General features: G+C 24.7%; 1 protein-coding gene across 1 annotated transcript; it reads right to left on the minus strand.

Moving 5' to 3' along the window:
- Positions 1–10,987: 10,987 nt before the first annotated feature.
- Positions 10,988–14,367, minus strand: LOC145848557 (uncharacterized). Its single transcript, XM_082953948.1, has 7 exons — positions 14,300–14,367; positions 13,966–14,059; positions 13,628–13,809; positions 13,420–13,570; positions 12,708–12,874; positions 12,518–12,631; positions 10,988–11,116 (listed from the first exon to the last, which is right to left on the minus strand). Exons 1-6 carry the CDS (start codon positions 14,348–14,350, stop codon positions 12,545–12,547), a joined length of 732 nt encoding a protein of 243 aa, XP_082810074.1. The 5' UTR covers positions 14,351–14,367; the 3' UTR covers positions 10,988–11,116; positions 12,518–12,544.
- Between the last annotated feature and the right edge of the window lie 254 nt (positions 14,368–14,621).

The following is a 14,621-nucleotide window of genomic DNA, read 5'->3' on the forward strand; positions in this document are numbered from 1 at the left end:
CTATTAGATGCATTTTGAGTTCATTTTCTTCGATTAGTATTGATTTAAAGCTGTAAATTCATTCTGTTTGCAAAATTTCAAAACTCTAAATAAAATCAAAAGTTTTTTTATGGGTATCCTTTAACTTTCAATAAATCTTAATAAGTTTCTAACAAAAAAATTATGTTATTGAATTACTGAAAAGTTATACATAAATATTATGTTATAATTAAAAAATAATATTAGAAGTAAAAATTTCTTAATATACACTCAATAGGACATACAAATTTAAACAAGTAGTTTTACATACACTTTTAACGACTCTAATTAAAAGTCTTTTTTAAGAGGATTTTTTTAATCACAACTTCACAAGTTAATGAAAAAGTTGTATGCTGCCAAACTTACTCAAATAGTATAAGTATGTAATAAATTGCCTTTTGTAAATTGAAGACTGCAAGTTTTTCGGTTGTGACTGACTGATGAGTCCTAATCAGGACGAAACTGGTCTCAGACTACCGAAAGCTTGTGGTCTGATGATCGAATTGGTATTATCAACCCTTATGTTAATATGGTATAAATAAAAAATACTTAAACATTACTCAGAGTAGTCATACTAGTTTCATTAAAGAAATTTTACATCAAGCTTTGAGGGTATCCATAAAAAGGTTTAACAGTAGGGTCAGTCTTTTAATAGTTAGTTTTTCGATCACTACAAGTAGTTTACCTTTAAAAGTTAACCCACAAAATAACCTACTCAACTGACTGAAGATATGTTCTTCTTTAAAAGGCTAATGAAATGATTAATACCAGTAAAGTACAGTGATTTATCTAAAATATATATCGTAGATAAATACTTTTTTATCAAACTATATCCATCAACAATGATGATGCTACACAGTGGGCTGGCAAGCGGCCATTGACCATTTTAAAGACTAAAAAATTAGACCAAGGATTTAATTGTTTAGAGTTAAGCTTCTTCTTTCAAACACTGGGTTTGGTTCTGTTCTGCCTCAAAAGTTATGTTAACTTAAATGTAGCGAATTTTTGCAACTACTAAAAATACCTGACAAGCTTTACAAATTAAAATTTTTTTTTTTTCTATTGGTATAAGATTAATTACGAAGTTCTTTGAACTTTTAGGAATAAAGTATACTATTTCTTATATAAAAAACTTTTATTCTTTCCGAAAATTCATTGGTGTAGTTAGGGCAATACAGGGTATTTTTATTTACAGTGATCTCTCGCAAATCTACGCACTCTCGTTTAGTTACGGATTTTAATTTTTTAATAAAAATAATAGTTTGAAATACTTTTTACAGTGTTACTAAAGGTTTTTTGTAAAATTATTCCAGGTTTTGTGAATTTCTTTAAAGTTTAAAAAACAAGTTTTTTTGTGTGTTTTTAGTACAAAAATAAACTTAAGGAAAAAAAACTGTGTTAAATAGTATAGTAATATCGGAAAAATACTATAAAGCTGCTTTAAATGTGTTTTTAAGTGAAACATTTTTCTTTATCTTACGATATATTTTTCTTCGGTAGCTGTCATATTTGCACGAAGACACTTTTGCACGAGGGGATAAAATTGCACGAAGAAACTATTTCACGAGCAGACAATTTTGCACGGAGACATTTTTGCCCGCGTTGAATAGTTTTTTTTACTATCATTGTTACCCCTTACCCTCGGTCGATAACTTCTTATTATTATAATTTTTTATTTTTTTTTTTTATTGATCACTATTACCCCTTACCCTCGGTTGGTTTTTTTTTTCTTTTATTTTTTTGTTTTTTTATATATACATTTTTTTGTTATTTTTATTCTCGTGCAAAATTTTAACGTGCAGTTTTGTTGTTGTGCAATTTATTACCCTCATGCAGTTTAGTAACCTCGTGCAATTTTGACCCGTTCCCATTTTTCGTATCTAATCGAAATTTAGTTACTTTACATTTAAAGATAGTTTAAAGTTCCAGGTTTTTCAGTGGTTTATGTTTGATATTCAAGGTTTTTTGAAAAACTACCAAATTCCATGTTTTTTTGCCTTAATTGTCAAATTCCAGACTTTTTTCAGATTTTTTGGCAACCCTGCTATAATATTGTAAATATATTCTATGTATTAATATTAATATAGATTTTTTTAGAACTGAGTTTTTAGTTTGTGTCTTCTCTAAGGAACCTGTTGAACTTTATTGCTTTGTTGTTATATGTTAGGTGTCTTAGCCCCCATTAAATCAAACAAGGCGCAATGTAAAATATATCAAAATTTTTATAGCATATAGTTTCATTTCAATTCTCTTTATTTTAGCTAACTTGTTCCTTGCCACTTAAGATTAAATTTGTCTTTCATGGAAAGATTTTTACTAATACTATGCAAGACAAGTTTTATTTTAAGTGGGCAAGGACCAAATTAGAAAAAATACTTTGTACAAGTATTTTTAAAACTTAAACTAAAACTTTTTTTGTAAACAAAAAAGTAAGAAATTTCCAAAACTGTATTTAGTCAAATACATTCTAGTAAAACAGCCAATACAGTGGGTGTATTTGCTATCTCTCGTTTAGTTACGTTCTCTTGTTTAGTTACGCACTTTTGCTTTAGACACAATGTGCGTAAATTCGCGAGAGTTGACTATAAATCTCAACTGCTTACAGCCGAAATATCTTTTTTTATTACTTAGCAAATATGATAAAAATTCTAGATATTAATTTACAAAAAAAATTATCGAAATACATATAATTATTTTTTATGTTTTTACAAGCGGTGTTTTGATGCCTTTTTAAATTTTTTAAACATATCAATTAAAAAAAAAGAATCAGTAATCAAATTTTTAGTTTTTGACTAACTTGTCTTATTTTTCATGTATATTTAACCTTTTTTAAGTAAAATTGTAAAAAAAAGGCTTTATTTATAATTATTTAAGGAATGTTTCTGTATATTTCTGCAAGCAAATTTTTGTCAAAAACTATGAAAAATTTTCAAAAGTTTTGTTCTGTAAAAGGCAAAAACTAGTTTGGTTTAAACTTAAATAATTTTTTAAATACTTGAAGCAGAAAACTAAAAAAAATAATTTTGATTTAAACAAATAAAGTTCTACTTAAATACATATAAAACTTAGTTTGATTTTCTATTCAGTAAAATTACCCTTATGGCCATAGGCCGCTTGAACCCCCTTTTCAACGTACTGTGTGTTAGTAAGTAATTATATGAAGTTAACAACTTTTTGATATATTAATTGAAATTAATTCTAGTTAATTATACTAACTAAACTTTAAAAGAAATTTTTACATTATATGAACAGTTTAGCTCTTATTTGATCATTAGACTACCGCTTAAGTACACAAATTGAAACCGACCAAAAAGTGCGTACTTAGCACGAGTAGTGCGTACTTTTTGACGACATAGTATAATATGAAATTTAGTTGTTTGTTTTCATTCTTACAACTAGCCACCAAATAATTAAGCCAAATAAACAAGTATTTTTATTTAATACATGATCCAATCTGCAATTTTTTTAAATAGATTTTAAAATGATTATTTTTTTTATAAAATGTTTCTACATAATTAATACATACAATTAATATAGAAAATCAATGTCAGTCAATGGTATAAAAAAGAATATTAAGCCACATTTTCCATATTTTGTTTTGTTAGAGGGAAAGTACCAAACTACATTATGTTTATCAAACATTTTCAAAACATCAATGTGTGTACATATAAATTAAATCATGACTTAACTATGTTGTATTTGTAGGTTTTTTTTAATTTTGTCATCTATATTTATTTATTTTATAGCATTACCTTTCAAATATCATTATTCTTTTCATTTTTCTGCAACCACTACATAAGTATTTAGTTTATTAATATTTAATACCAGGACTGTCACAATTTCAGGCCACTTAAACTACTCAGGATTACTCACCCTAGTTTAAAATTTGTGAAATTCTCAGGCTAACTCAGCAGGTTAACCATTCTACCTTTCTGGATAAGTGCGTATTTAAGGCGGGGTGCGTACCAAAAAAAGTGCGTACTTAAGCGGTAGTCTACTGTATTTATAAATAGGCTTGTACAAAAATAACAAAAATAAAACAATTAATCTGTTAAGACTAACTCCTATTTAATTAGTTTATTTATTTTTAAACACTGAACGATCTGTAAATGTAACAATAGTTAACAAAAACAGTAGAATAGACTACATTCCCCATAGCTCTTTGAAAGCACAAAAAATAATGTCTATTCAGAAAGAAGTTAATCAGCTACATATTTTTTAACACAGATCTAAACTACATAAATTTTATACAGAACTCTAACATAGTAAATTATGGCAAACTTTAAAAAAGTCTTAAGTGTAAAGCTATTAAAATTCAAACACATATAAATTATAAGTATTTTTTTTAAGAACTTCAAACTAAATTCTTCTAGCTAGTTAGCAATGCTCATCATCTATTTCTTGTACCGTCTACTTCACGTTAAAGCCTTCCTGGCTTATTGTTGTCTTAGGCAAGTGGCATGTCATTTCTTTTCGGTACCACCTAAACAGGATTGTACTTTACTTCTATGTGACAAATTTAGCACCATCAGAATGGATCCAAATTGAATAAATGTTCTACGTTGAACTAAGGATATTACGAATTAAGTGTATGTTAAATGTTGACTTCTGGATGTTCATTAAACCTTTTGTGTCAAGTCAACCACTTGGCCTTCCTTGTCAATTATTGCACCATTGGTTGTAGCCATCGACTTAAATAATTAAGCTACGCATTTTTTACAATATTTAAAAACCAATTGCAATGATAAAATCACTTAGTTAGTTTTGTGCATACTTAAATAACTAAACTCTTGCAGTTTTGATGCCTATATTTGGCCTATTTTGAATTGCTCCCACCTGCGAATGAAGGTAACCAAGTCTCTTGATTCTTGTCCGAATAAGTTGAAGTACGTTCGGCATTGCTATATAAGATAACCATTAATCTTACTGATGTTCCACTAAGTGAAGGTCGAGAAGTCTGCATACTACATCACGTAGATATGGTACTCACATTCACAAATTTGGTACTTTATTTTCAGTTATTATTAACACTGTTCATGAAGAATAACTCATTATTCAATAAGTTAACATATATTTTCTAGATATAAATTTACAAAATTAATGTTAGTAGATGTTTTGAAAATAGTTTGTATAACCATACTATAAAAAACACAGCTATAAAACTTTAAGAATAAATTAGATTATGAGTTAAAAAAAAATAATATACTATAAACCCAAAAAGTCGAACTGAGATGTAAATTTATAGCAAAATGAAGTTAGTGTGTACAAGGTTAGTCAATCTTGAAAAAAAATAACTAGCTTAATCTCTAAGAAAAACCTATTAAAATCTAGAATAGTTGATTTTTAGTTAATTTTTAACTATCTATTTTTGTTTTTTTTAATTTACTAATGTAAAAATGCAGTTAAACTTTATGAACTCTTTGTTTTATAAATATACTATTGTTATAATAATAATCTTAAACAATAGAGAATTGTAAAAGTCGTTTGAATGATAAAAAATTACACTGTTAAATAAAATACAAAGAACAAAGTAGACTGGCATATACTTTTAGAAATATTCAGATTAAATTAATTATCGTCATGCACAATGCAGGGTTACTAAAAATCTGGAAATACCTGTAGTTTGACAATTTATGCAAAGAAAAACTTTTAAAACTTGAAAAAAAAAATTAAAACCTATAAATTTATTTTTTACCTATTAAATAGTTAAATTTTGATTAGATACAAAAAATGTATTATATACATAACATTTTATTTAGTATCATTTATAATATTATTTCTCATAAAACACACTTAAATAAGCATTACAGTATATTTTCATTTTTTTTTACTATTTAAGACAGTTCTTTACCTTAAATCAAATTTTATATCAAAAGCTTTTATCAAAATTTTTACTTTTAAAAATCTGGAAGTAATTTAAAAACCTAGAATGAACTAAAAACAAAAATTTTCAACCCTGATAGTGTTATAAGTAGATAATTATTTAGTAGCTAAATTCGTTTTTTTATTTCATGTAATAATCATTTTTTGAATGTAGTGATTATGTTTTTAAAAAATCAGCAGACATATTTAGTTGCATATTTTTTAACTGAATAAGTAACAATGTTCGTTTAAAACGTTTTTATGTCACTATAAAGAACGTTTTTTTGTTTTAATATTGTAATTTTTTGATGTACTGTATTCTTAAATTTTGTTCTTGTAATGTGTTGTTACCATTCTTACCATTATTATAAGATATCATGAGCAGAGATCAAAGAAATTAAGTTTGTTGTTTATTTAAGTAGAATACAAAACGTACTTTCGAGTTTTATAATGTGTATTTATGACACAGTATAAAATAGATGTTTACAGACAAAAAATCCAGCTAAATTATTTAAAATATATTTCTCAAAAGTATTATTTAAACTACAAAGACTGTAAAACTTACTATCACTATTTCAAATGATAGTCAGAAAACTAATACTGAGCTTAATTTATAAGTTTTAAACTAAACTATAAATAAATAATTAAGTATTTTAAATATAAGAAATTCTTTTTACAAAACAATAAATCTTCCTGTAGTGTAGTTTACTATAATTATACATTAAATCAAAAAAGTGAGTAATAAAAAAGGTTGAAGATGTTATAAACTAATCACAAAAACAAAACAAGGGCACTACAGGACAAATGTTTTGTAATTAGATCTGCTTTAATAAAATCTCGATAATTTGACTCCTTATATTTTTGAGAACTATTATTGTTTAGTTTAGAAATAATAGTATAATATTTTATTAAATGTTTCATAAATATTTTAGTATAAATATTATAAATTTTAACTATTATAAATACAAGTAAGGATCTTCTATCAAAATTAAGATCCTGTTGTATTATATTAAAAAAATTAGTGTTACTATATACTTTACTATATATATTGAACGACAAAAAAAAACGCTAAAAATATTTGGTCCTAGGACCTGGTGCACAAAGTACTTTTCAGTTCTCGAGTCGCACACCACGGATACCTTTTAAGGTTTTGTTAAGTAGAGTTCATGTCTTAGACTTAGTTATTCTCAATGATAGTTATTTATATATGAGTTTTCAAATTGTACCAACATATTTTGAAATATTTTTTTAGCAAACGATTAATTCTATACTTTTAACAGTTATATGAGTTTTCGAAATTTTTAGAGTTCACTTGTAATAAGAGTTAAGTTTAAGTACATCAGACATTACAAAAATATTTTTACTGTAAAACAAAAATGCTAAATTAAGATGAGTTGCTTTTGTATTTGTTCAGATCTTAGTTTATTTTAATTTAATTTCTATAAAAGCACATTTCTTTTTATTTTATTCTATATTCAAAAAACTGTGAAAACTTGCAAACAGCAAAGTTTATTTAACTTTAGCAAAAAAAAAATTAAGATTATTTTATATTTACTTTAAAGTTTAATAAATTGAATAATGAAAAAAAAATCTTTAAGATCTCTTAAAAAATGTATTAAAGTTATAACTTGTTTATCGTTTTAGTTTATTGAACGACAAAAAATAAGACTCTCAAAAAATTTAGTCCTAGAACCTGGTGCACGAAGAACCTTTCGATTATCAAGTCACACACCACGGATACCTTTTAAAGTCTTGTCCAGGACTCTATTGTATAATAAAAATGTTTTCAATAAAATTTTTAATTCAGCTGTTGTTTAAAACCATAGTTGTTTTTTTTATTATATTTTATTATCTTTTAGTCTTTAATTTAACACAATAGCTGAAAAAAATATATTTGAAGTAGTATCTATATTTTGTTTGATTGGGATATCGAAAAAGAAAATACTGTAAACTAAATTGAGATTTTAGTCTTTTAGTTAAAAACTTTTTTTTTAATATTTATGTTGAATTTCAGTTAATAACATAGTTTCAATTATTAAAAACTTATAATAAAGAGTATTCCTGATACCTAATTACTATGCATAATTACACAATTAAACAATATTTACTAAGAAAAAAAATCATGTAATTTTATTTATATATTAGCTCTTGAAAGTAGTTTTATAGTCTTATTCAAGTAAAATTAAACAATTTGAATATCCTTACTGAACAAAACTTTAAAGTTTTAAGTTTAAATTTTATCTATTCAAACTTTAAAATATTTTTACAAAGCAAAGTATCTGTCCCGCGACTTTTTACCTTGAAAACTACATTTGTAACAAAATTTAGCCTTTTATGTTAAAATTTTGAAACATAATTTTATTTCGAATTTCAGTACATATTGGTGATTAAATGAATATTCTATTACAGTTTTTCTAGCAGTGTTTAAGTGTAAATAAAACTCTTTTCATGAATGTTAAAAAATTGTAAATTACAACTGTTCAAACTTTACGTGGTCCACAAAGATTTCTTTTAAAGTCCGGCCCGTAAAGAAACTATTTATGACCAATCCGGCCTTCCCTAGCTGATATTATTATTTATGTTTGCTAAATTTCTAAACTCTCCGCAAGATAAGAGCATTATTAAAAATATTAATTTATAAAAATCTACTAGTTTTAATTTGCATCATGAAGGTCTAACAATTATGATGAATAGTTAGCTTGAAAGTAAGAAACCGCATAGTTTTGTAAATATTCAAGATAAAAAACTTTTTAAAACCAAATCATTACAGAAATCATTACTGTGTGCTCAAATTTATACAAAAATGATATCTCTAGGTACTTATTAAAACAGCTCAATTATCATTTTTTTCAATATTTTGGTTTTAATCTAAAACAATATATCGCGAGCCGCATTCGGCCCGTAGACCTTACGTTGCCTACCCCGAAAAATACTAAACTTATGCTTAATATTAAAGATTACATTTTCTCACTAGATTAAACATTAATAAAAATATTTTTTCAGTCAAAAAAGATCAAAATCGAAAGCACTAAAAGTATTATTATAAGCTGAGTTTTAGGTAAATAAAGTGTACTGTTGATTAAAAAAAAAAACTTTAACCATTAATTTTTTTTTTAAGTGTAAGAATCTTAATAGCTTTTATACTCTATTTACAAGCGTAGAATAAGTTTTCTGTATACTTCTTAGTAAGTTTATCTGTTATCTGAAAAACTACTTTCAATTTTAGTAAGTGTTGAATGAAATCTAAGAAAAATATAATCAACATTCGAAGTATTTTGATTTACCATCCTCAAATTCTATTGGTTAAACTATCAAAGTTTCGTATATAAATGATTTAGATATAGTCATAGAAAATTTAAATAAAGTATGAAGTTTAATAGCTTTTTTCTTAAAAGACTTGCAGGTTACTTAGGACTAAAATGGTAATAACTTTAAACATAATTTGAAAAAATATAGGAAAATATATAAACAAGAGTAAAAAAGTAAATGCCATAACCTTTAGAAATTTATAAAAATGAAATATTACATTCAAAATTTTACTTTTTATAGGTGTTTAAACTTAGTAAAACAGTTTTATTTGTAGCTGTTCAAAACTTTACAAACTTGTTGTAATTTTTGACATTAAGAAGAATATAAGTGTTTTATTTACTTTTATACGACACTTAAAAATAATTTTGTTACTGGGCAAAAGTCATAAGAGCTTAATACTAGAATTAAAATAAAGGCAAGAATAAATACAAAAAACATATTTTTAGTAGTTAGTTATGCCTTTCTTAAACTTTGTATAAGTAGTTTGTGTAAAGAAATACATAAATCAAACATACTTTTAATAATAATAACAATGAATAATCACATATTTTACTTTTGTATAAACTATTGAAAGTATTTCAGTAAAACTTTTTTGAAATCATTTAAAAAAACCTTCTAATGGGTTTTTATTACAACACGATTTATTCACTTTCTACTAAAAGCAATAAAATAAGCATAATTCTTTGAAACCCTAAATATGTATGTTGTATATGAAAGATTTAACTAAGGGTTTCACAAACTCATTTTCATAATCGCCCCTTTGCAGAAATTTTAAAAATAATCGCTCACTTACTGTTGAATCCTCCTTGCCCTTTGATAGCCAAAATAGCTCCTAAATGAGCGATACAATTTATAATAATTTTTTTTTTCTTGGTTCAAGGTGTATAAATGGTTTAAAATAAAATTTACCCTTTAAAGTAGAATTAAGTTTAACTTGAAATGTTTAACTTTATATCATCCATGGTTAAGTTACAGCTATAAAGGTTTATAAATTACAGACAATATTTACTGTTATAGATACTTGTGATGCTTTGTTAAAAGGTAATAGATAAAATAAACTTATGATGAATTTTACTAAATAAAATTTTTTTTTTAATACTTTTTTTGCTATTTTAGCATTTTTGATTTATAACTTAAAAAATGATATTTTAAAATATATCTTTCATCTTAAAGGTTATTTTTCGCAAGTTTTTATAATGTACATGAATTTTTAATTATAGTACCTTATATAGCATACTTGCTTATTTAAAGATATTTGTTTATAAATAGCTACTATCAACGCTAACTCAAAAAAAACTATCAGTCTTCTTTCTACAGTTTTGTAATTTAGTAGCCTATTAATGTTAAAGTTTTTAACTGAATAATATAAACTTTTTAAGCTTAGAAACCATAAAAAACGTTACATGACTTTTGATCGATGATACAAGGCTTCAATATTTTTTTAATCAGTTTATTTAACAGTTAGAATTCTATTTACAAAATTAGTTAAGCAATTAAATAAAAGTGCTAACATTTATTTTTACTGAGAAAAACCAAATGAAATTAAAAAAGTAAGTACAGTTTAAGAAATTACATATAAAAATTACTATCATAAAATGTATGTTTAAAAAACTTTTAAAACTATACTGTGTTTGATTAAACTAACCATTTAACGTTTATTTTATTGACAAAACTTTTAACAACAAAAAGAAAACAACCACAACACACAAAATAAATACAAAATTAATTTAAAATATTTCTAAGAAAATAAATTTACCTATATATTGTGAAATTGTTGCAAAAACTATTTAACCTTAAAGTGCTTAAAAAAATATTTATCAAAGTTATTTCTATTACTTAAAATTCTCGACAGTATCAACAAATCATTCTTCACTATGAGAAATCTGATATAGAAGCAGAATATCGTTCGTAGATAGCTTGCAGGAAACTGAAAAAACATTAAGTCTAGTTTTAAAACTTTTAGATAAAGTTTGTTTATTTTAGTGTTGATTTATGGTTACAAACAACCCAAGTTAATGAGGCGTAAAACTGAGAAGTTTTTTTCAGTTAATCAGACCAATTGTTATTTGGACATATTTCAAATAGAACTTTTAAAGTAATCAGAGAACAGTATGCATTTGTAATATGAACTGCTTTGAAATTTAATAAACTGTCAGTTTCGCTTGATGACTTGGAAAATCTACATCCTGCCTATCGAATAACGTTTGGTGCTCAATCAAAATCAAAAATGATGAAACATTATCGTCTTAAACTTTTAAGAAATATTTAAAAAAATTCTAAAGAGGAAGTATTGCTTTTTTTAAAGTTTAAGAATGTAACTTTTTATAGAACACTTGAGTTCTTTTTGGCCTTTAAAAATAGTTAACAGTAAAAAAAGGTTATGTAATGTAAATCGTATACAAAGATGTTAACATCTATGACTATATATTCACTTAATATATATAAATAACTATATTAATTTGTAAAAGCAAAAATTTTTAGTTTGTAACATAGTTAACAGATAGACAAAAACTGATTTTAGTTGTTTTATGTTTTGAAGGTTTTAAGCTAGATTTAAAAATAACAAAGTTATTTTTCTTAACTATTAATGATCAAAAAAATTGTTTAAACTTTAAAAACTAAACACAAATATAAAACGCAAAAAGTTTAAGCTTTAAAAGTATATTTCAAGAAATAAAAAAAGACTAAAATTTTGTAAAAACACTCTCGTTTAACTAAAGTACAATTAAGATTCGGTTCCAATAATTGAACTTTAAACTAATTACTTACCTTTGTCTATGTCAAACGATTTTTTGAAATTTTTTACAGGCATAACTTCAACTAATTTAATGATTAAAGTTTAGTAGTTATAACAATTAAAACAAACTTAACTGTTAAACGTCGTGCATTTAAAAGCTTACTTTTATTTTTAAAAGTTGAAATAATAATTTTAAAAAGCTTAAGCGGAGTTGTAAAAACAGTGCGCGTTTTGTAGTTTACGGATTTTATTAAGCGTGAAAATTTGTTTAAATAAAAATCTCAATTAATTTTGCTGAAACCTTAAAATTGCATCTAACACTGCTAATAAATTAGTTTTAAAACCTAATAGAACACTTTTATAAACAATAAAATTAAAAAGGTGGTTTGTTAACAGATTAATTAAATAAAAACTATAAAATTTGATTTTAAATTTAGTTTTTTATTGTAACTTAATTTTTTTATTAATGCTTACATAAATAAATGTGTCTTAAGGTAATTTAAACATTACTACTTTAATTTTTATAATTGCATTGATTTTATTACTTAAATAAATTAAAGTCATTCTCACTCAAATTTTACTAAAACTTACTTTCTATTAATTCTTGACGATTGTTGATTACTGAACTATAAACTTTTGAGAAAATCTTCCGACACTAGTACTAACTTTACATTTATATGCACCAGGCTCAAGTTTTGTGTCGTACTACAAAAGTTAAAAGTTGTAAACAATGATATAGTGTATAGTATAAAGTTATAAAACAATTATTATACGTGAATACCTTATCAGAATGTGCATTCAACAACTTGTCATTTTTGTACCAAGTAATAACAGAAGGCCCCATAGCTTTAAATGAACAATCAAGTTCTCCGTTTGTATCTTTGTCAGCGCTATTTATGTGAACAGTTCCTGAATGCATGATATTCTTCACGGGCATTGAAATTTTACCTAAGTAATTTAGACACATATAAGTTTTAAACAACCAATGACAGAAACATTTTAAAACATTTAATTAAAACATAAATTATTTACAGTTTATTTTTCTTTTTTTAATTTTTGATGTACTAATTAAGATATAAAGTAATTATAAATAACAGATATCAACAAAACAATCACAACTATACAACAATGAAATTAAAAAAAAAAGAATATGCATGTTTTTTTATTTTGCTTTATGAAGCAGTATGTTAAAAATATTAGACATTTTTATTAAATAACTGTGTTTGTAATCGTCAACATAAACTTAGATTAATTTTTAAATTTTATTTAAACAATTAATTAAAACATAAATAACTTAAAGTTTGTTTTTATATTTTTAATTTTTGATGTACTAATTTAGACTTTTTATCAAGTAACTGTGTTTGTAAACGTCAACATAACTCGTATATAATAAATTTTGAAAAATACTGACATGTAAAAAAAATAAAGTAATTATAAATACAATGTGTTCGTCGTAATTTAGTAATATCAAAGCTTTAATGCTTGTCTGAAACCTTTTTTATGAACAAGAACCGTGTAGTTTCTCTTCAATAAAATTTCATTTTCTGCACTACGAAGTTCACAAGAATATAATCCACTATCTTCTATACCCATGTCTTTTAAAAACAACTTGTCATGTCCGCGTTTCTTCACGTGTTCTGAATTCTAGAAGTAATAATTCGTTTCAAAAACTATTGGATAAATTAATTTTTTTAAACTAACCTCAGTAATTTCGGTCTTAGTTCCATCTTCAAACTTGAACCATTTTATTGAGTGTCCAACAGTTTCTGGACATAGGCAAAAGCGGTTTTCTTTGTAGTCATTGCAGTACAAAACAACAGATCTACCTCTTCCTACAGCTTCGTAAGGCATAGGCCAATAACCCCAATAGTATCGAAACTCAACTAAAATATTCTAAAGCAATTAGGTTATAAACATTTTTTTCAGTTTCTAAGCTACATATTTTATAAAGACAAAACATTCAAATAAAAATGTTTTGGTATGCTTTTATTTTAAACCCAAGTTTTAATTCAATAAATATTTATTTTAAGTAAACTAACGGTCAGAGCAATTTGGATGATTGCTGCATTGACTTTCTGCATCAACTTGTAATAGTTGAACATTGGTAGTACATAAAAAGATCATCATAAGTATCTGATTAAAAAAACTTTCATAAAAAAATTGTACGTAATTAAGTTTAACTTTATTTAAACAAAATTGTTTTCAAGGATAAAATTACTTTTTTATGTATTTATAACTTAGATCAAAACCACATAAATTAAGAATTATTAGATGTTATAATGCATAGACATTTAAAATAGTTTACAAAATTTAATTTGATGTTGTTCTATTATAAAGACTAAAAGTTTAAAAATTAATAACCATAAAACTAACTGTTCCTTTTGATGAACGAAAAGTGCTTGAATAACTTTTTCCAGCCATCATTTACTATTAGCTTTCTAAAACTATAAACCAAATTTTAATCTTAACTAGAATCGGTGCAATATTTTTATATAAATTTATTTTACTTTAGTGATATACAAGAATTTCTTAAAAATACGTAATAAAAATTAACTCTATGCAGAATAATCTTAACATTATTCAAGTTAAACAGTATCCCTTTTTTAGGAATTATATAAGAATAATAAGCGAAGAATCATAAAAAGTATGGAAGTTTCTTCGTTATGACTGTCTTAAACTTTAATTCAGCTATCTT

The sequence above is a fragment of the Thalia democratica genome, chromosome 1 (genome assembly GCF_965202585.1).
Source record: "Thalia democratica chromosome 1, ktThaDemo2.hap1.1, whole genome shotgun sequence".
Classification (NCBI taxonomy): Eukaryota; Metazoa; Chordata; class Thaliacea; order Salpida; family Salpidae; genus Thalia; species Thalia democratica.